The 22,913-nt window shown below is 47.8% G+C and overlaps 1 protein-coding gene across 1 annotated transcript in view; it reads right to left on the bottom strand.

The window, feature by feature from the left end:
* tnrc6c1 (trinucleotide repeat containing adaptor 6C1) overlaps positions 1–22,913 on the bottom strand; it is a 57,448-nt gene that overhangs the window by 2,007 nt on the left and 32,528 nt on the right. Inside the window, exons 5-21 of the mRNA XM_083649636.1 lie at positions 15,089–17,098; positions 14,216–14,710; positions 12,280–12,465; positions 11,762–11,919; positions 11,573–11,650; positions 10,414–10,632; positions 9,765–9,911; positions 9,292–9,411; positions 8,857–8,940; positions 7,593–7,866; positions 7,240–7,404; positions 6,110–6,286; positions 3,190–3,339; positions 2,556–2,669; positions 1,474–1,692; positions 918–991; positions 139–278 (exon numbers count right to left, since the gene is read on the bottom strand). Coding sequence (XP_083505762.1) covers positions 139–278; positions 918–991; positions 1,474–1,692; positions 2,556–2,669; positions 3,190–3,339; positions 6,110–6,286; positions 7,240–7,404; positions 7,593–7,866; positions 8,857–8,940; positions 9,292–9,411; positions 9,765–9,911; positions 10,414–10,632; positions 11,573–11,650; positions 11,762–11,919; positions 12,280–12,465; positions 14,216–14,710; positions 15,089–17,098 — 4,810 coding nt within the window. The remainder of the gene's footprint in view (positions 1–138; positions 279–917; positions 992–1,473; positions 1,693–2,555; positions 2,670–3,189; positions 3,340–6,109; positions 6,287–7,239; positions 7,405–7,592; positions 7,867–8,856; positions 8,941–9,291; positions 9,412–9,764; positions 9,912–10,413; positions 10,633–11,572; positions 11,651–11,761; positions 11,920–12,279; positions 12,466–14,215; positions 14,711–15,088; positions 17,099–22,913) is intronic.

Below are 22,913 nucleotides of genomic sequence, written 5' to 3'. Positions count from 1 at the left end.
CTGCACAGACGCAGAGCAAGAGAGACAAACTGTTCAACTGATATTTCATATATATATATTTACTTATTTATATTATACTCATATTTCAGTGCATCCTCAGCTAAACCAAACAGTTCAAACGGCTTCTCTGAGACGTACATGTGCAGGGACTTCTGGGCCTTGGCGGCCTCATCCTTGGAGCTGTAGCGCATCATAGCGTTGCCCTGCGTCAGGTTGAGGTGGAATGTGATGAGGGGGCCGTGCTGCATGCACAGTGTCCGCAGAGTCGAACCATCAATCTGGCACACGCGTACACACACACGCGTACATATACACACACACGCGTACACATACACACACGCGTACACATACACACACACACACACACACACACACACACACACACACACACACACACACACACACACAAACACAGTGAGGCCACTAATACAAATGTACCGCTTTTGTACATCTACCAGTGTTGTAGTCGAGTCGGGAGCCCGCCGAGTACTGGACTAATTGTCAGGACTCGAGCAGCACTCATGCATTCGGACATGGAAGTTGGAGACGCAGACTCAGACTTGTTATTTGATAAAGACTGTCATTGTTTTTGTTCATTATTTTGTAATAGGCCCTAATCATTTGGCATAGGATATTGATAGCTATATAATATCGTGACATTATTCAATTTTGTGCAAGGGCAGTTCCACCTACATGTGGATTCACACTACTGTTCAGTAACTCCGGACTCTGACTCAGGTAATGGGGACTCCACTCGGACTTGTCTTGGGTGACTCGGACTTGGACTTGAACACTGGGGACTTGAGATATAGTGACTTGACTACAACACTGACATCTACAAATAAATGTATTTGGAGATCATTAGACACAAAATGGTTCAAAGGTTAATGGAAGGGGTGTTGCCTGGCAACTGGTACCTGTGGAGTGAGGTTCCTCAGTACCAGCCAGCTACTGGTCCTGGTGGAGCTGTCTGTACTCCATGTGGTACCTGCTGTATCAGAGAGAGAACTGTTAAGATGAGGTTCATGCTGACCAACTGGGTGTAATACCAATTTCAGCTACAATGACTAAATGGGTGGTGTCGATTTCTTCTATATGGAAACCGCCTCATGTCAGTTGACGAAGGAGAGGATATGCTCAACCACAACAGTATCTTCTTGAGGCGTCGTCTGCCTGTCTACTCTACACCTACAGAGTTCTTATGGCTGTCAGCTACATCAAAGCCTCTTACTTTAACCATAGGCATAACCATAAACCATACACACCAACACACTGTGCCCTCCACAACCTGAGCTTTAGACAACATATTCACCCCAGCAGAAGAAATGTCCTGAAATTAGGTAATCCAACAAGTCAATGCTACATGTGCAGCCAGTGGTTTCTCTCTCTTTCTCACCCTCATATTCTAACTACGTATTTCAAAGATGATGTAAAATAAAAATAAAAATATCTGACATATCCCTTCAAGCTTACCTGAGGAGTAGGAGCTGCTCCAGCCTTGGGCCAGGCCCAGGGAGTTCCCCCCCCAGGTTGAGGAGGGCTTGGTGTTGGTGAGGCCAGGCGGGGGGCGGGAGGGGGCCGTGTTGCTGCTCCGGGGGCCCTGGGGGACCTTCCACAGCTCGTGGGACAGAGAGCCCTGGCTGTGGGAGATGGGCCCTGGAGACCAGGTAGATTTCATGTCTGACAGTTTACCTGGACGGGAAAAGGAGGGGGGAGAGGTTGGTCTGACGAAGCAAGGGGGCCGAAAGACACCTGCTCCCACGGGAGAGAGTCCAACAGAGGAAGATGCATGCTGAAATGCCCATTTGATTAGATTTTTTGTATCTTTGGTTTCCAGTGGAGAGTGAACAGAAAGGCCAGATGGGAAGATAACAACATTCTGAGAGCAATACCAAGCTATTAACATAATCGAAACAATCAAACTCCAAAACACAACAGCCCACACCCCCTTTGCAGCATGGTGTGCTAAGAAGAAACGCCTGTTTCCAATATGACACTGCAAAGTGCAAATCTGTCTGTTGTGCCTGTGTTTAACCCAAGTTAAACCCAGGCAAGTCTCACACAGGTGTCTGCGTGTGAGAGGGAGAGAGATCAGTGGGTTAGAGCTCAGTCCATGTGTGTGTGTGTGTGAGAGGGAGAGAGATCAGTGGGTTAGAGCTCAGTCCATGTGTGTGTGTGTGTGTGTGAGAGGGAGAGAGATCAGTGGGTTAGAGCTCAGCCCAACAGTCACAATATAGCAAGGCGGAAGAAGAATCTACAAAGCCCTCCGTTTCACTCTTCCCATGCTACACACAAGGATGAAGGAGATGCACTCACACCACCAGGGAGATATGCATTACATGAGAGGCACGGTTGAAAGGGAGAAAGCTAACATAAGGGTCATACTTAATTAGATGCAGTGATTTGGATGGACAGGAGGGATGTGGTTGCCTACAGTTCTGGGAGTTAGAGCAGTAAGGAGAGGAGAGGAGAGGGGAGAAGGTTGTTTTGCAGTGGATAACCCACTGCAGCGGGGGGAGACACGGTTGTGGGCTGCAAGGGGATAAACTATGTACCTGCTGCATCGTCCGTCTCCGGGGACGATAGACTGAACGAGCTAGAGTAGGCACTGACTGGCCAATCAGTGGAGGGAGGCAGAGCCTCATTCTGAGATGAAGAGGGGGAGGAGCCTAAGCCGATGCCAGCAACACAAACAAATAGACAGAAACAAACAAATAAGGAAAAAAGCAGAGAAAGAGAGAAAATGGAGTAAAGGAAAAGAAGCTCTATGGATGATGACGTGAGCTCATAAAAGAAAGTAAAAATAGAAAAACAGTGTTGAGTATAAATGAGGTAAGTGATAGAGGCAGGTTAGAGTAGGAAAATAAAGAACAAAAGAATAAGCCTCTGGTGCTGACACGGAAAATAACATCTTGAATTTGTGTAGGTAAAATGAGATGCAGGATTGCTTTGATTTTCTGGGTTTGAATATCATTTAGTTTATCTGTGACATGCAACTTGATTTGTAGGCCAGAAATCCTTGTTAAGAAGGCCATCTATAACACTTATTCTGCTAATGATGAATGACTTGCCTACCTACTAGCTGCAGTAGTCAGTGTTGTTTACATGTTTTCACTTAAACTAATTATGCAACCTTACTAATTATATCTGATGAAAACCACATCAAACATGCTTTGACCCTGCTCTCACCTCCACTCCTGTCCCGGAGCAGGTAGCGGTTGACATCCTGGATGTTGGTGTTGATGGTGGGCCCACTGGGGACACTGCCTGGGGTCATGTTGGGGTCATTCTCAGGGTCAATGTTCTGGAGGCCCTTCCAGGGAACGCCAGGGCAGAACTCTGGAAGTCAATAATAAAATGTTGTAATTTTTATTAGGAATTGACTGATTACTGCTATCAAGATTGTATGGCTTGATATTAACAAGACTAATGGCCCATTTCCACCACTGGTATCAGCGCGGCCCCGTCCAGCTCGTCTTTTTTGTCTCATTCCACCGATCAAAAACATGGACAGACCGGGTTGAGTCGGGGTTGAGTCGTGCTAGTTTTGGTCCCTGCTTTGTTGAGGTTCCAGCGCTGTGAAGCCGGTACCATACCGTGACGTGAAAACACTGCAGACGACTGATTGGTCAGGCAGAATCGTATTGACTGTATCTACTGTCAATGCTGGATACCAGTTTAGTGGGGCTTACCTTCTCTTCTGTTCTGTTAATGTTATTTCCATCAGTCTTTTGTATTGCTGCCTTCGGCTCTGGTGAAATAAAATCGATCTCCTTGCTCAGCTTTAACATGCGGTGGTTTTCAATTGTTTTGAGAGAGAAAAAGTCTGCTCCTCGGGAAGCCCTTTGTAGTTGGCTCCGCTAGGCCGCAGGCGGGGGTTTAGCAAAGCCGCGGTCTTGCCTGGTGAGGCCGCCGGGGGGTAGAGGCTTCCTTTCTCCCTGTAGCGCAACTCCCGTCCCCCGCGCAGTGCATGCATGTGAGTTTGAGTAACAACAAAGTGATATCCATTCTCCTGGCCGATTGTCACATTTGCCCATGTACACTGTAGGTCATTTAGAGGCACCACTATTTCATAAACAGTTTAAAAGTTCTGTGTATGGATTTAATTTTAACGTTATATGTTATAGCCTACTTCGGCTATGGGCGGAGGGCAGATATGCGGTCGCTATGACGACCAGGTGTGGGCGGAGGCGAGTAAACTTGCTATGGAAACAGAGTCTATATCAAGTAGAGCCGAGTAAGACCAGGTCGAGTAGAGCTGTACTGTGCTGTTATGTGGTGGAAATGAGTCATAAGGGCCCTATCTTCGTACAGGCTATTTACGCTTGCGCACCTGTTTGCGCGCGTGCCTTAAGGCAGGGAAGATACTGGTCTGCCTTGCGCATTTGTCCAGGTGTTATGCAGACAGAGAGAGATGGAGAGAGCTTATTGACAGATCGTCTGTGGTGCCAACGACCCTCCGGGTTATGAAGGTAAATAGCCTATGTCCATTGTCCAACAAGTTTGGACAAGTTGCTCAGAGATTTGGGGAAATACCTATAAAACTTCACTTCATGCAATAACCATCCTTCAAAAAAGAGCTATAAGGATAATAAACTATGCTGGATATCGTGATCATACTAACATACTTTTTCTAGATTCAAATCTTTTAAAATTAATGGAAATTATAGAATATAAAACTGCGATTATAATGTATAAAGCCAGGAATAATCAACTCCCTGGAAATATCCAGGCGATGTTCTCTGATAGAGAGGGGGGTTATTGCCTCAGGAGGGAGTTAAATTTAAAAACCCAAAGAGCTCGGACGACATTAAAATCATACTGTATCTCAGTATGTGGAGTTAAGCTATGGAACGGTATGGATGTGGAGCTACAGCAATGTTCAAGTGTGATCCAGTTCAAAAAGAAATATAAAAAATGCATTATTATGAGGTATAGGGAGGAAGAGTTATAGTAACAATATTGAGTTATATATAATCTGTGTATGGTGTATATTAATTTCTGGACGGTTGTATATTGTATATATTGTATTGTATTGTATATTGTAATGAAATATAATTATGAAAGTGATTATTGTGGTTATAATAATGATTATAATGATAATAATTATTAAGATATCCTATGTATATATATGTATATATATATGTGTATATGTGCATATTCGGGTAATGCAATGTATATGCAGTGTAATTGTCAATTTTGTAATTATTTGAATTTGAGAATTATTGTCTCTGTTTTTGTTTATAATTGATTATTCGTTAATCATTTTTCTGTTGTATAGCTTGTTTAAGTAAGAAGGGTAGGCGTTATAAGCTATAGCTTCAGCCTACACCTTTTCGGTCTATCAGCCTTGTGCTGCTTTGTTTGTACTTTTTTGTTTTATTTTATGAAATGTTTTAATTGCCCATGACCGAAATAAATAAATAAATAAATAAATAAATAAATAAATAAATAAAAGTTTTCTCAATTAATTTCCCTCTTTGCAATGTGGTAAAAGTTTCTCACTGAGTTATAGTTGATTGCCTCACTGAATTATCCGCTAATACCCAATTTTAGCAGCAGAATTTGATGTCCTGGCGTGGCAAGGCTGTGCGTAATGACATATCCAAAAGGAATAGAGATTATGGTGCGCTCCCAGCGCAGCAAGGTATTTATCGCTTTTCAAAAGCTCTTAGCGCAAAGTAATTGCACGCTGCTGACGATAGGATAATGCCATCTATCCCCACATTTTAGCGCTGAAATGCCTGCTTTGGCATGTGGCACGCCTATGCCCAGTACAATTATAACAGGCATGCACTTGTGCCCGCCCCCAATTTGCATTGCGCACGGCGTTAAATGAGCGCAAACGCTAAATTACCGCTTTTGGGAAGATAGGGCCCTAAGTGTCTAACAGCCCTGCAAAGTTGAATCTTGTAGAAGCTTCTCTGTAAGGAATCAAACTGTGGTCTCCTCGGCAGTCTAACTTGCTGTGGGTCACGTGACCCATAAAGTGATGAACAGAGCATCTGACCGACTGTCTGACCAACAAAACCATCCATACAGCCCCTGCTGTTGTGGGGCTTAAAATTATTCATTGATCATTTAACATCTGTAACTAAATGCTGCTAACCTGGAGGCCAATTGATATTGGTCCCATTGGCCATCTTGTCACTGCTGCTCTTGCCCTGGCCCCAGCTGTCTGGGGGCACCAGGGGGCTGGTAGGGGACTCTGAGCTGGACATCAGGTTGTAGGGGCTGTACGAGTCCTCCAGCTGGGGGGGCTTACCTGGGGGGCCCAGGTTGGCACCTAGGAGAGAGAAGACACAAAACCCCAAACCTTAATAAGGTTCACAAGAACATATCAATGCAATAGACCAAATCAGCGGGGATGTTTACATTTACTTCCAGTTACCCCTGGGGTCCACACATCATAATGGCGGTGAACGGCACAAACTGACGTGTTGAAGACAAAAACAGACAAAGAAGACAAAAATGGTTCGTTCGTGTTGTGTTGTTGTTGTTTAATATCATTCATAACAACACTTTCACTAACGTTAGTGGAGACCAGACTAGCTAATTTACCTGTTGGACCAGACCAGACCAGAGTAGACTTGAACTGAAGCTAAATTAAATTAACGTGGCGTCAGTAGCTCTGTCTGTAACGTTAGCTCTGTAGCTCGTTAACAAGTCTGCAAAAAACAGCGAGTTTTACAGTTGTAAACAAACGTTATTAGCTAGCTAACCCTACATAAAACAAACACAGAAGAAAGGCTAGATACGTCGGACAAGCATGTTTACCAACCGTTTGAACATTTAAATTGAAAGTAGCCGGCCGAAAACAACGAGAGAGTTTGACAGCATTTATTTGACAACACGCAAATTTAAACCTGCCGCCTTCCCGAAGTGGTACGCGAAAGTAATGTTGTTTACATGGTGACGTCATGGTGATTAAGGTCTATAGACAAATAAATAGTTTCACCCCTTTCACTCAAGTCAACAACAAAAGCCATATTCTATGTGTTAATCATGCTTTTGTTTCCTCACATGACTATTCTTTTTAAATTGTCCATGTGTCCATTCTCAGTCTAATGTAAGAACTGAAAATAAGGTGTAATTGAGAAAAAGAAGATTGGCTTATTGTTGTTTAATCAAGGCAATGCGTAGCCATCACAATCTAATCACCCAGTTTGCATCACATATGAAACACAAATTGTGTTCGAGTGACTGTCTCATTTCCCTGGATTCCGTCTCCTTCCTCACCATGCTTGCCCAGATTGGGCTCCAGAGGAGAGGAGCCTCCAGAGAGGCTGTCCATTGAGTTGGGGTGTGTCCACTGTGACAGGCGTGACTGAGGCTGCGGGGGCTCCTTCATGGACAGACCTCCCACCTCCATGCAGTTTACATTCATGTTTGGATTGAGTCCAGCTGAAAGGATTCACAAAACAGACAGATGTTAGTACACCATCCAACGACGATAAGAGCAGTGATCGTTATGTCTCGTCTGTGTACTTTTTCCTTCAAGCTCGTAGTGGCGTAACCAATAACAAGCCAAACTGTAACTGTGGTGACAGTATGTATTTGCCATGGGTTTCACTCATGGCAATTGCACTCACAGAGAGGATAGGGGCTGTAGGCGTTGGGCGAAGATTGCGGCTCTTTGGTGTGCAGGTCAGGGAGGCCTGGAGCCTGGGGATGGCCTGGCACCTGGGGATGGCCTGGCGCCTGGGGAGGGCCTGGGAAAGAGTCCAGGGCTGATTTGGGGCCAGAATGGAGGCCCGCGTGGGAGGGGGGAGGCTGCTGCTGCTGCTGTTTCATCAGCAGGGCCTGGGCCAGCTGACGCTGGTGCTGTTGGATCTGCTGCTGCATGTTATTGATTGTACGTGCAACCTGGGAGGGCGGGATATCACAACAGAGACCCGGTTAGGATGTACAATATACACATAGGCATTTATATCTAACAAGTGAAATTAGGATGGGCATGGGCTATTCTCGCATCCACTTTATTTGCCCTTTCAAGCAACAAGTAGAAATACTCAGGGTCTTAAACATCCAATTCAAGGACTTTCCAGGCCCAAGTCCCTCAAATTCAAGGGCCCAACATGAATGTGTGAACACTTCTCAACTGTGATATCTGAAGGCGGGCACATCCGCTAATTTCTCCAATCACCTGCATCAGTTTTGTTTACATGCGTCGTGATTGGTCAAAATGGAGTTATCATTTATTTATCCCCATGGGGAGATTCATCTTCTGCATGTGACCCATCCTTTACTAGGAACCTTCCTAGAACTAGGAGCAGTGGGCAGCCACAGTGCAGCGCCCGCGGACCAACTCCAGTTCGATTGCCAGTGCCTTGGTCAGGAGCACTGACAGGAGTATTAACCCTAACATACATGTCTTTGATGGTGGGAGCAAACCCACACGAGACACAGGGAGAACATGCACACAGAAAGGACCTTCTTGCTGTGAGGCAACAGTGCTAACCACTGAGCCACGGTGCTGTCCAAACTCATCGAACTTCCTCCGGTCTGAAGATGACGACTTCCTCTGGGCAAATTGTAGTTGTGCACATACCATTTTAGCAATGGGCTTATGAAATGACTTGGGATATTTTTTTATTATTATTTGGAAATAAATTGTAATCCCCAATGTTTCCAATCACCCCCTGCAAGCTGCTCGAGTACTCTAGGGTACTCGTACCCCTGGTTGGGAATCACTGGGCTAAAGTACAGACTGTCTCTGGAATATTCGAAGATTGTGCAAGAGATAGACTGGCTTGAGAGACTATCTCAGAAAGATGACGTGTTTCTCTGTGATCAGCGAGTAAGAAGAGAGCAGGGTGCGAGACAGGAAATCTGCAGGTTGAAAGGGAAACTCACTTGCTGCTCTTGTTGTCGAATGGGGCCAGAAACATTGCGCTGCGCCTGCAACATCTGCTGCTGAATTTGTAAACGCTGGTACGCCTGTGGAAAAACGCAAACATAAGTAAACACACTTAAGTCTAGCAGATCGCTTTGTGTCAGATCATGAGCATGGTTTCAGTGCGCAGATAGTATATCTGCATGTCCCTCTTTGCAAAGTATCAACTCCATAAAATAGATTAGGTAAACGATGCTGTACAACTACTGAATATAGGCCAAGCCAGGATACTATGCAAATTTACAATTAAATCACAAATGTAAATGCTTCCGGGCTCATGGTGGCCTTTGGACCCAGGCCAGGTATGTGCCCTGCATGCCCACTCAGTCATCCAGAAATGTAAATCTGATGTATCTGATATATCTAAAAGGCAGAGAAGACTAAATGAGACCCACCAGTTGCAGCTGGTAGAGTTGGTTCAGAAGGGTCATATGTTGAGGGTTTATTGGTGAGGTTAAAAGTGCAGGATTCAGACCAATGTTTTTTGCTGCAAACTGTAAGAGCTGTGCTTGAACCTGTGGGCCAAGATCAGAACACAATCATCACATAAAACGTTCTATCAAAATGCTATGAAGGGGAGTGTGTGTTTACGTGTTGTGTGCCTGGTTTGTCTATGTGCAAATGAGGTCAAACAATCTATATCTGAAGTTGAAGTTTGAACAGCAAAAAGAATCTGCCCCCTTTATTGATGTATAAAAAGATGTATACAGTAAATTCAGAAAAACATACAGTGGAGTCTTCTTTTTAAATCAGCATCTTAAACATTTATCATTGCATACATACATTTTTTCCCCATACAAATCTGTTAGTATAGTAAGTGAAAAATGAGGCCATGCGTGTGTGTGTGTGTGTGTGTGTGTGCGTTTACCTGAGGGGAGAGAAACTGAGGCACTTGAGCACGTAGACTAGGCTGGGAGGAGCTGAGAGGTGGCACTGGTGGCTGAGGAGGCGGCTGCGGCTGCTGCATGGCCCGGGCTTGTGCTGCTCCACCACTGCCAAACATTCCACTCTGCATCTGGAGGACAGAGAGGACAAGTCAAGAAGGAGCCAGAGGACGACCGCTTTAATCAAAAACACACACTGCTTTATTATCGGTCGGTTTTCTTGTTTATTTACTGTATACATCAACACCATATTCCACCGCCATGAGTTGGGCAACGACAGGCGTAAAGACCTTAAAAAGGTCTTAATGTTTGAAGGTGGATTATCTAAATGCAAGGCCATGAAATATCTTATATATCGTTAAATGTTGCCGTTGGGTCTCCGTTTGTGTTTCAGATGTGTTCAAAATGTCCTGGGTTTTTACAGGGTGGGGTTGCTAGCCCCGTGCCCCCCATTAACCCTAGCATACATGTCTGTGATGGCGGGAGGAAACCAACGCAAATATGCAAACTCCACACAGGAAGGACTTTGGACAAACTGGGACCGGGGTTCGAACGCACGACTGTGAGGTCGACAGTGCTAACCACTGAGTCACCGTGCCACTATTTAAAGCTGCATAAAGCTAATTCAGACACCTTATCCATGAAGGGCGAGCGGGGGTCTGCCGAGGGGTCTTTGGAAAGGAGCGACGGCCGGGGGCAGCTCATGGGCTTGTTGATGAGGCCATTGTTGTAGTCATGGCCGGCCATGCCCATCCCCCGCTTGTCCAGCTCCGTCTTCTTCTCCAGCAGAGCACTCATGGCCTGGTCCAGGTTCATGTTGTTGCTCTTCAGAGCCTCCTCTGCTGGATCCCTCTGCAGAACAAGCCGCAAAACAGTCAGCAATAGGGAGGGATGCAGTGACTAACCGATGCCACTATTAACTGCAATTTTAAACGCTGTGGTTTCCCAACCAGAAGCACATTAGAAGCTATGGCATCTACAGTATGCTTTTTTAATGCAGCCTTGAGGTTGCACGAGATTGCACCCGTCAAAAACTCTGATGAGAAAGAACTATGTTGTTTGTGTTCAGGCTACATTAGCTAACATAAAGCATCAAAATCACCATCTTATATCCACCAGAAAAGCCAGGGCTGTCTGCGTGAGGCGGGAGAAGTCGTACACTGAACGACAAATCGTAAAAGCACTTCATGGATTATTTTTGTTTCAAAAAGCAACTGGATACTTTTAGTCAACTGTATTTAAACTAGGCACTCGATGCCTAGCGGCCTCGCCTGTAGCTCGGCCTCACCTGCCCTATTGGCCTGCCCTATTGACTGTGTGTGTGTTGCTCACTAAATGTTATCGTATCAGTGATGTCACAATGCCTCCTTGTGTGTGTGTGTGCCTCAATATGATATCACTGATGACATCATCAGTGTGTGTGTGTGCATGACCTCCTATGACATCACTGATCAGTCTTGTCACAATGCCTCCTTGTGTGTGTGTGTGTGTGTGCGCGCGCGCGTGTGTGTGTGTGCGCCCTTATGACATCATTACTGATGACATCACATCATTAGCTAATTAGCCTAATAAAAAAATCTGGCTCCCTCAGGTCACCCGCACGGGTGCCCTTTACATACCCTGAAGGTTTCAGCCCGATCGCACATAACACAGCATAGCTGTGGCCAAACACAGAACTTGAAAGAAAGAAACAGACAAAGTCCACATACCCAATTGTATATATATATATATATGTTTTCAATATACGCTACAATACGCTACCAAAACAAATGTAGCAGCTGCTTGAACTCACAGGGAAGCCCATGTCTGTCAGTTGTTTGATGAGACGGTTCATCATCCAGGCATCTTCCTGCTTCCCTGGGATCTTCACCTGTGAGTGGAGGAGATAAAAGAAATTTATTACCACACTTGTTCAAAAATAATGAACAGATTGAACAGAAGCAATCTAAACCATCCGTAAGTAATTGCCAGGCCCTCCTACCTTCTGTGGACCCTTCTTGGATGAATTGCCCCAAGAGTTGGAGGAGTTGCTGCTCTCCTGGCTGTTCCACATGTCTCCCTCATCAGCGTCCCACTGGCCCCCGGACAGGCTCAGCTCTTCACCTCCACCTCCCCACCCGTCTTGCATAGGTTTGGGGGCTGGACAGACAGAACAGAAGAGAAGATGTGGACCAAGACATGTCTTAAGGCAAAATCCCGTGATGTCCTTTTTTGTTTTTGACAGTAACCTTGTGATTCGGGTAAAAGGGGCATTCTTGGACGGAGAACTGTGTTTGTGTGTGTGTGTGTGTGTGTGTGTGTCTGTGTCTGATGATGGCCACCAGGGGTCAGTGTGGATTTTTGCATAATGTTCTCAGTGCCTTTGCCTCCCTCCTGTCCTTGACTCATCAGGAGATGATTATTGATCTTTCTCAGCAGTGGCTTTTTTCTCTCTCTCAAAGGTGAACACATACTAGGTCAACACTATCTGTGGAAACCATACAATGTCATGCTACTCACCAGGTTTGCAAGGTGCAGATGGCATAGCTTGGTTGGCCCTGTTGTAGCCATCGGGGCCGTTGTCTCCCCAGCCCCCGCTAGACTTGCCCCAGGCAGACGTTCCATTGTCCACACTGACCGGAGCGGGTGCAGGTTCCCCCCAGGTGCCCTCCGATTTTGCATGGGAGCTGGGTCCTTCTCCCCAACCTGGAGGAGACACAGACAGGGGCCAATCAGTGACACTGTATTGAACATACTGTACACCAACACAAATCAACTACAAGAAACTAGAATGTTGCTCTGAAGTCTCACGCACAAGCAAGTTAATATTAAGTACATGGTCTCAAATGACTCTAGAGTATAGAACAAACTGCTATAGGATGCAATGTGGAAAAACAATTACCGGTATATTATAATATATAATATATAATTATTTTTATTATATTATTATATTATATTATTATATATAATTATATACAATTATTTTAGTTCATAATGCAACTGCAACATTTGAGTTAAGATCGCTTAAATCTCATGCATCTGTAAAAAAAAACAGAACAGATGCATTTCGGCAATTTAGGCTATTTTCAAAATAATTAATTTATAATTTATTACAACTGGCTGAAGCACTCAACAACTGCTGAAAAAAATATAGCAATCAAAAAAGACATTGCAACATGTGCAAGTCATGATTCCAATTTCAATTTGATTAATCACACATCTATTTATAACTAATGGCTTTACAAAAAGGTACCGTTTTACGTTTTAAAATGATGTGCTAATAATGCTGAGCCTCTAATTAACGCCAAGACCCGCCTTTCTCCTCCTGTTGTGGAGTGTGAATTGCCAGTGGTGCAGGAAGGCAGAAACCTGGGCTTCGCTCAGCAGGGTGGTGGACAGAGGGAGAAGATGCCCATTTATGATTTGGCCCAGCCTGGTGCCTCTTGGCATGGAAGACCTGTGGCAGTGCCAGGCCCAGCTTAGCTCTCTCTCCAGGGAGAGGTCAAGTCCTAAAGACAGCTCCAAAATCATAGTAAACACTTTCTCGCCTGACCTTCTAGCATGAGCGTGCAGAGCACCACACTGATCCAGGGAGGACATAACTGACATGCAGGCACACACCTTTACTCGGTCCTATTTGTGATTTTTTCCCATTCCAGCCTGTGGTATTAAGAAGTAAGTGTAAGTGGTATTAAGAGGTCATCCATATTTGTTTTGAGCTTCTGCTTTCAAATTTCACTGGGAATCAGATGAATGCAATGGGGGGACAGCATGCAGTGTCAGGTGATGAACAGCAGGGGGCATCTGCCCTCTCTCAGCTCCATGGAACCTGCTCCACCTCCTCCCCTCCAACTACTGACAGATGGTGGCTCCCCTATAATCACACACTTCCGATCCGGCTCAAACGGTTTGTGGTGAATCGCTATTTTCACGAGGCGCTTTGTAAACAGAATTCTTGGGCTTCCTTCGGGTACCCACGTGAGGTTGCCAGGGTTACCCGCACAGTGTTGTGAAATGTGAGGAGCCACACTGGCACTGCTCGACTCATTTGGTTATTCAATTAGATGTAAATCCAAGGAGGGCAAACAAGGTCAAGATTTTACCTTTAAGTGGATCAACAGCTTGGAGCTTAGCAGAGCAGTGCACTAACTACCTAAACAGCTTTCATGTTACTAAGTCATAGTACTATGCTTGACACTTTTCGCTTTTATAATAAGGGACAGAGAAAAATAAATCAAAGAAGAACATTATGCAGTAAATATTTAAAATGTATTAACCAAATTACCTTTTGCCGATTTTAAGTCAAATGATTACAATGTGAATGTAGACAATGTAATCTAGCTGTACACTGTAAGCAGAAAGGAGTGATACAACCAAAATAGCTCCTCAGGTTTGGATTCAGGCTATGTAGAGCAATTTAACAATGCAATGTCATTACACAATGCAGTTGTCTTACCTTGAGCCATCAGAGGAGCTCTGTTGTGATTGTGAGGTGGCCCAGACTGGTGTTGTGGGACGGGGTCCATGGATGCACTGGTGGGGCCTGGGTTCTGCGGGTTGTGGCCGTGACTCTGGAGGGATGGAGGTGGTCCGTGGTAGGGGTGAGAGTGGGAGTGGGAGTGGGGATGGTTGTTGCTGGGACCTGGGGGGTTATTACCTCCTCCAGGGGTCACTTTACCCTGGGACGTTCCTGGGTTGTTCCTGTCCCACAGGTTGACTGCCTTGCCGTAAGTACCAGGGTCTCCCCAAGCTGAGGTTCCATCATCTATCTCCATCTTGCGTCGGATTGAAGGTGGGGAAGGTTCCTCCCAGCCGGTGGGCTCTCCTGAGGACTCCTGCTTACTGCCACCCCAGCTTCCACCCTGCTTCGCCGTGGTCGATCCACTCCAAGAGCCCATGCTCCCTCCTCCACTACTGCCATTAGGCCCATCCTGGGACTTCCCGACCCAACCTTGGGCAGGACCACTACTGCCATTAGGCCCATCCTGGGACTTCCCGACCCAACCTTGGGCAGGACCACTACTGCCATTAGGCCCATCCTGGGACTTCCCGACCCAACCTTGGGCAGGACCACTACTGCCATTAGGCCCATCCTGGGACTTCCCGACCCAACCTTGGGCAGGACCACTACTGCCATTAGGCCCATCCTGGGACTTTCCGACCCAACCTTGGGCAGGACCACTACTGCCATTAGGCCCATCCTGGGACTTCCCGACCCAACCTTGGGCAGGGCCACTACTGCCATTAGGCCCATCCTGGGACTTCCCGACCCAACCTTGGGCAGGGCCACTACTGCCATTAGGCCCATCCTGGGACTTCCCGACCCAACCTTGGGCAGGGCCACTGGGGCGCTGGCTAACTGGCTCTCCCCAGCCCCCACCTCCTCCACTTCCAGATATCCCAGATCCTGGAGCAGGCTTTCCCCAGCCTCGGGGGCTCTCCTTCCAGCCTCCTGCCTCTCCCTCCCATCCAGGGTTGGTGGGACTGCTCTTCTTGCTATCTTCTGGTTCTCTCCAGTCTCCTCCGCTATTGCTCCCTCCACCATTGCCCCAGCCATGGGTTGGGGCATGGGCTTTGGGTTGCTCTCCCCAGCCCTGGGGCTTTGCTTTATTGTGAGGCTCCTCCCAGCCAGCAGATTTCTCTTCGCCCCAGGATTGACCACCATTCTTGGGTATATTGGTGGTGGGGCCTCCTGGTGGGGGGTTTCCCCAGCCACTAGAACCACTGGGGGTCTTCTTGTTGCTGGGTGGCTCTCCCCAACCAGAGCTGGGCTGGTTGGTAGCAGCCATGCTTCCACTCCAGCCTGGGGCTCCCTGAGAACCAGGCCCATCGTTTTTGCTCCCAGAGTCGGTCCTCTGAGAGGGGCCCATATTAGTGTTAGAGGGCCCCTGGGGGTCGCTGGGGGTGGTGGGGCCAGAGCCCCAGGAGTCAGTGCCTCCATCATTCTTACGCTTGGCCTCTTCCATGTCCCAGGAAGTGTGCTGGCGGACAGGGGTCTGTCCCCAGCCAGTGTTACACAGCACCCTGGGGTCCATGTCCTGGGCAGGCATTAGTGGGGCTGGATCATCCCTGGAGGAGTGGTCTCTGTTATTGGGACGTGCTTCCATGCTGTCGCTGCTTCCCTCACTGGCCACATTTGTGCTCACAGCTCTGTTCCAAGGACTAGTCTGCGGATCCTGGGGAGGAGAGCTGGGGGTGTCCCAGCCTCCCTGAGCCTCTCCAGTGTGCTGCTTCCCCCAGTCTCCACTGGACTGGTCGCCCCAGCCTCCAGAGCTTCCTGCCCCACCTCCTCCACGGCCCCAGCCCGAGTCCCAGCCAGATGCCTCCTTGGATGAAGCTGCCTTTGAGTCTCCACTGGTGCCCCAGACGGAACTACCGTCTTCTCCATTGGCCTGTGTGGCCCCTGGTGGGGGCTGGCCCATGGAGCCCAAGCCCACAGGCGCACTACCCCAACCAGGCATGCTGCGGATGGGGCTGGGGTGCTCCTGCTTGTTAGTGTGATTTGGTCCGTCAGTTTTAAGGTTCTGAGGTTCTGAACTGAAAGACACATTCGTGGACAGGGAGGGGTGTGGCTCTGAGGGGTCAGAGGGCATCATGCTACCCCAGGCGCTGCCAATCCCCGAGGGGTTGTTGTTAGTGTTGGCTCCAGGACTGGTGCTGGCCTGGGTTGGCGGTGGACCGGGCGGGTTGCAGAGGTTGGGTGAGGGTTGAGGAGGGGAGTTGGCTCCCCCTGAGCTGCCTCCCCCTGTGCCAGCCCCATCATGCCCCAACACGGGCCAGGCAGACGGGTTGGCGTTAGGGTTCAGGTTCAAGTTAAAGTTGGTGGTGGAGGACATGGAGGAGGAGCCCCAGCCCCTGCTGCCTCCTCCCACTGGGCTGTCACTCTTCCCGTCGCTCCCCACTGAGGACTGAGGGGGGCAGTGGGCGGGTCCAGGCCCAGATCCCCAGCTGCGATTGGCTGCGACCTGGTTAGAGAGCATGCCGGCTGCAGTATGATTGGCAGGGCTGGGCCCAGTGTTGGCCTTGCTGCTAGGGTGGTTGGCAGGAAAGTGGCCTGTCTGGCTGTTGGCCCCCGTGGCCATACTCATTGTACTACTACTACTGCTGCTGCTGGCCGGAGCACCAGGGTCAGTGTCCAAAGGGCATCCTCCTGGAGGGGCCTGACTCTGGCTGTAGGTGATGGAGGGCCAAGCCTCTGTGTCCTTCTGGTCTATGATCAGTTGATCCCAGCCACTGGGATTGGTAGAAGTTACGGCACTAGTGGCACTCCGGTTGGCTGGCAGGTGTCCCCAGAGGGGATTATCATACTGGGCTCGCTGGCCACTCTGTGGGGGCAGTTCTGGAGCAGATGAGAGAAAGAGGAGAGGACAGGAGAAGGAGCAGAAGGAAGAGAGAAGAGAGGTATAAGTTAAGTACGTCAGCACACCCACACACACACGGTAAGGATGAAATACCATGGCAACATTTAAGGTGTCTAAATATAGCTGCATTCACAAGATGCTTTATTAATGGAAATAAATGCCACCTACACAGAAAAATACTAAAGCACAAATAGAGGAGTAGAGAGGGGCTTTAATGAGAAGATCAATACAGCATTTATCCAATCAGGTGCAGATACTATACATTTTTAGAATGTTATGGTTTTCATGATTTTATTTTCCAATACACTATTGTTCAGGAAAGGAATAATGTTCTTCATGGTGTTTTGCAAATGGTGCATCATTAAAAGTTACATAGAATTTGTTGAATGAATCTCAGGACTAAATCGCTTCATCACATTAATCACATTAATCACAGGCAGAACAGCCACAAGTCATTTGACCCCAATTTTCTCATTCAAATGAGGTGAATCTGCTGAGTGGAGGCTTTCCAATGGGTGTGTCAATTCATTCAAATGCTGCAAACTGGGATTTCAGCAGTTCTTTAGTGAGGGGAACCAATCAAGACCAAGATACTGGAATTAGTCTTAGTTTTGAAAATGCAACTTAAAAAAACTTAAAAACTCAAACAAAATCTACATTCTCCAGCATTTCTGATAATGCATGAAAATAAAGGACAATTACAATTCCTATAATATGAGACATTTAAATTGCATCAAACAAAGGACCATTGTTTTATATATGTACAGTAGTCAAAAACATTCTGACTAAACAATATAAGAAAATACCATATTAAACAATTATGTATTATAATATAACTTATGTGCATTCAAAAAATAATTGTGTTTGTGTGTTTGTGTGTGTGCGTGTGTGTGTGTGTTGTGCATTTGGGCTAGAAATTGTACCACATACAAAAAACACGTCAGCAACAACCACCACCTCCCACTTTTGGGCCTCTTCCTCACAGGGCACCACTTGCAGCATAATCTCAAATGAGGGAGCCACATTAGAGGAAGCATTCAATGACAGGGCCTAGACAGCCAAATCACCCTTGACCTCTGACCTCCAGACCCCCACAGTCTTGACCCGCCTGGTTGACATGCAGCACAACTATTCTGCACGAGCCCCAGACGGCCCGTCCCCTCACCACAAAGTCAGCCTCCATCTGCCTGTGCAACGTATTGGTCTGAAATCAAAGGTCCCGCAGAGTGAGTTGAGTGAGCCCCCTGAAGTCAAAGTGTGCACAACTGCACATGGAGTGAGTCACAGAGTGAGTTGAGTGAGCCCCCTGGAGTCACAGTGTGCACATGGAGTGAGTCACAGAGTGAGTTGAGTGAGCCCGCTGGAGTCAAAGTGTGCACAACTGCACATGGAGTGAGTCACAGAGTGAGTTGAGTGAGCCCCCTGGAGTCAAAGTGTGCACAACTGCACATGGAGTGAATCACAGAGTGAGTTGAGTGAGCCCCCTGGAGTCAAAGTGTGCACAACTGCACATGGAGTGAGTCACAGAGTGAGTTGAGTGAGCCCTCTGGAGTCCCAGTGTGCACATAGGGTGAGTCACAGAGTGAGTTGAGTGAGCTCCCTAGAGCAGAGGTTCTCAAATGTTTTTCAGCCAAGGACCCCTTACAAGATAGAAAATATACCGGGGACCCCCTCATTCTGATTTGTGATTTTGGGCTAAGCTAAATTGTTTCCACGGTAACATGCTTGACATTTAAATTGATAGGTTTGTTACATTAGATTAGAATGTAATCCATGAACCATTTTAGATTTAAAGCATAACATATTTTCGTTGAACTATGAAGCTTTTGCACACAAAAAAAGTTTTTATTTTTATTTTCCTGAAAACCTTTCGTTGAACTATGAAGCTTTTGCACACAAAAAAAGTTTTTATTTTTATTTTCCTGAAAACCTTTCGCGGACCCCCTGGCAAAGTGCCACGGACCCCTGGGGGTCCCCGGACCCCCATTTGAGAACCACTGCCCTAGAGTCCCAGTGTGCACATGGAGTGAGTCACAGAGTGAGTTGAGTGAGCTCCCTGGAGGAGTCACAGTGTGCACATGGAGTGAGTCACAGAGAGTGAGTTGGTATAAAAGAAGCCCAGCTCCACAGCCTGCTTGCTGCACTAATCACCCTGGCACCTCCTCACTTCTGCTTCTCTGCTGTTCCTGTTGCTGCAGCCTCTGTTGTTGTTTATGTGTGCATCACATGCATGCTCAGTCTGTACGCACGATGCACTGATTGTGTCACAACCACACAGGGGAGTGACAGCATTAGAGTACCCCCCCCCCCCCCCCGAGCTGACTTAAATGCTCGTGAAAGAGCGAGGCAGAGAGAGGAGGCAGTGAGAAAGAGGTGGGGGGAAAAGAGGGCACTGTGTTTCTGACACACACACAGAGAGAGAGCGCCGTCGTTCTGGAGCGTCACTCCGCTGAGGAGTGCAGGACCGCCATTTTCTCAGACCTGAACCGGAGCCAAAAAGGCTCCGAGCTACCGTCTGTATCTCTCCACCATCGCCGCCGCTTTAACAGCGCGCACGCCTCGCTTACAGTAAACACCAGAAAATAACTCCACATCCCGCTAGGCTGCAGTGCGCCCGCGCCACAGCTCTGATGCTTCCTACGTGCTACGCAGTGTGTAAAAACAACACATCACCCAAATAATGCAGGAGACAAGAGGGAGAGACGCCAGTTGGAACAGCGGGATGGGGGACAGAGGAGGGAGAGGAGGAGTGCAGACTGTGCAGCAGAGACTGTGCAGCAGAGGGGTGAAATACCTGTGGAGAGGTGCCTCCCAACCATCGTTAAGAGCGCTAGGTTTTGTGCGACGCGGCGGCCATCCTTGTCTCAATATGTCTGCTCGGCTCGCCAAGCTTCTGAGGCTCATTTTTGAAATGCTGCCAAGAAGTTGCACAGCTCTTGCACGGTATGAGACACCCCCCTCCCTCCCTCCCTCCCTCCCTCCCTTCCTCACCCCTCTTCACCGCTCTCTCTCCCTCCCACCAACACGGCTTCGGCTGGGTCCCTCCTCTTCTATCTATTGCCTCCCTCTGGCTTTATTTATATCAAGCTCTATTCCTATCCTGACAGAGGAGATTCTCTCTCTGGAAAAGCACTGAGAGAAAGCTGGGTGGGGGAGGGAGGGAGAAGGGCAGAGAGAGAGAGAGAGAGAGAGAGAGATGCAGTGGTGGTGCTGGGGGGGGGGGGGGGGGGTCCGGGTTAACAGCTGAAGGTTAAAGCCTGGTCACTCTCATTATGCGCGCACGAGGGATGAGCTAAAACAAAACAAAAGGGAGACTCTTCTAAACCCGCCCCCCTCCTCCTCGTTCAGCCTTTCAAAACTGTCACTAAATATTTAGCCAAGAAGACCACTCACTCCATCTGCAATTAGCACTGCCGCCCACAATGGAAAGGCTCTTGAATAGCAGGCGAGTGAGAGAGAGAGAGAGAGAGAGAGATAAACATATGAAAAACCTATTGCACCAGCACCACCCCAATGCTGTGGAATGGCAATTTTCTCACACATACATGTGTTTATGTACAAACCGGTATATCCTCACACCACATATATGGTTGTTCTCCACGCCCCAAAATACACATTTGTGAGTAGCCACCACACATTCTAGCCTATTCTACTTCATAGGGGTGCTTGCTTGCTGGGCACGCGGGGTACGCTTATGAAATGAGGCAGCTCTCATGGATGTGCTCACACAGTGCCAGCAGAGTGACATCTCTTCCCAAACACTAGACTGTCTGGAGCTACAGGGGGAAGGGTGAGAGAGACAAGCTACAGAGATAGACAAAAAGAGAGGAAGAGGCGCAGGAGACCAAAAACACGGCAGGGAGGAGGGTAGAAGGGGCTGGAACCTTGGCAAAAAAAAAAGAGCAGCAGTTCCCAGGATGAAGGCGGGTATTGTTTACAAATTATCCCAACGCCCAGGCAACAACACAATAAGTCAATGTCTTGCAGAGAACAGAGCCCCATTATAATGGCCGAGGCTCAGCCTACAGTGTTACTTCACCGACAGGACCCGACATGCGGTGAGGTCACTCCGTGCCATGGCCACTCGCTCCTTTGTGCACACCGCTAACTTGTCTTCCAGCTCTCGTGCACACACCCTTGCCTATCTTGCACGTGCACGCATGCAGTATAGCAAACCTTCCTGTCCTCGTGCGATGTTTGACCGATCCTCTGACTCCATAGCATTCTTTTATTTTGCACATGCTTTTATTTGAGTAGCGGTGAGAGTGTGGGGGCAGAGAGGGCTGGGTGCAGCAGGGATCAAGAGGAAGGAGGCGAGACCCGTACAGACTGACAGACAGAGATGGATGTGGAGTCAATGGGAGAGAGATGGAAGGAGGAAGTCATCTAGCCGGGGTAGCGTGGGCCTCAGCTGGGCTCATCCTGGCTTAATGAAGTCCCCCAGGGGCAGAGGGACAGCATGGCACGGAGCTGACAACGCCTGCTGCCAGCTAGACGAACGAGCTCTCCGATACACACACACACACACACACGCACACACACGCACGCACACACACTCGCTCGCACGCACACACACACACACACTATGAAGGTCCAAACGACTCAATAAACATGCGCAGCTATCGACTGAACGTGTCACACACGCATGCTTTGACGCCTGTGTAGCAAAGCAACGCTTGACGTGTCATGTAGTTTCCCCATTGACTTGTAATGGTCACGCGTGTACGCGCACGCTTACGCGCTCTTACTGCTGCACCCCACGTACATTTACGCGTAAAATTACGCATAAATGTACGCGTAATGTTACACGTAATGTTTATGCGTTTTTCGCGAACGCATGCATAAATCACGCTCGCACATGCACGCGGACTATGATGTGCGCAAACTACATCACGCGTGACAACAAACTGCGTAGCGTAGCTACTTACAGCGTGTACACGTGTGGCCAATGTTGGAGAAATTTCGAAATTTCTGCACTGCAGAGCGGGTGGGGAGTGACGTGTGCACTTGGATGGGGAATCGTCCTTATTTTGGGGGTCGGCAAAAACTCGGATGGTGAAATAAGTTCGCTTGTCACACAATAAATCACACTCGTTTGACTTAAGAGGGCATATAAGTTGTATCCTTCACATTCGCTAACCAGTCTTTGAACTGAAATCTTTGAAGAAGTTGGGATCCCTGTGGGAGAGATAGCCTGGCTGGTTCGATGTTTATCCGTTCACCTGCGTCGCGTTGAAGCACTTTTTACAGACTGGCTTTGTTTGATGTGTCCAGGGGGCTTGCCTTCGCTGTCAGCAACGTAAGCAAAATACTTCCACGATTTCGCTTCGTGCATCTGCTTTACAAGCGTTGGGCGGCTTGCAAGACTCTCAGAACAAGCCGCTGCCATTTTCGCTGTCTGTGGTCCCTGTCGGGCTGGACTGAAGGACTCTGGCCAGAGTGCGAGCAGAGAGGGGAGGGGGGGGGAGCACGCCCACACATGAAGCAGCCATACCGCTCTTATGACAACCTCCGAACTGGTGAAATGTCCGCGATGACGGGGTCGCGCTTATACCGGAAAACAACTTTCACACATGAAGGCATTACACCGCTTTCTGGTCATTTCCCGGTATAAAGCGCATGTGTGAAAACGGCTATGGAGTCATTCATTCACCAAATAAAATAAAATAAAACAACTAATAAAACAACTACAAAAACAGTTTTACCGACTTATGTATCCATTATTACACGTTTTAAATGCTGTTTATGAGGATTGATGGGCGATTTATGTTGTAAAATGTGGGCCCAAGGGAT

The sequence above is a fragment of the Poromitra crassiceps genome (assembly GCF_964638095.1).
Source record: "Poromitra crassiceps genome assembly, chromosome: 13".
NCBI classification, from domain to species: Eukaryota; Metazoa; Chordata; class Actinopteri; order Beryciformes; family Melamphaidae; genus Poromitra; species Poromitra crassiceps.
The sequence above is the reverse complement of the archived record's forward strand: the minus strand, read 5'-3'. Positions and strand labels throughout refer to the sequence as shown.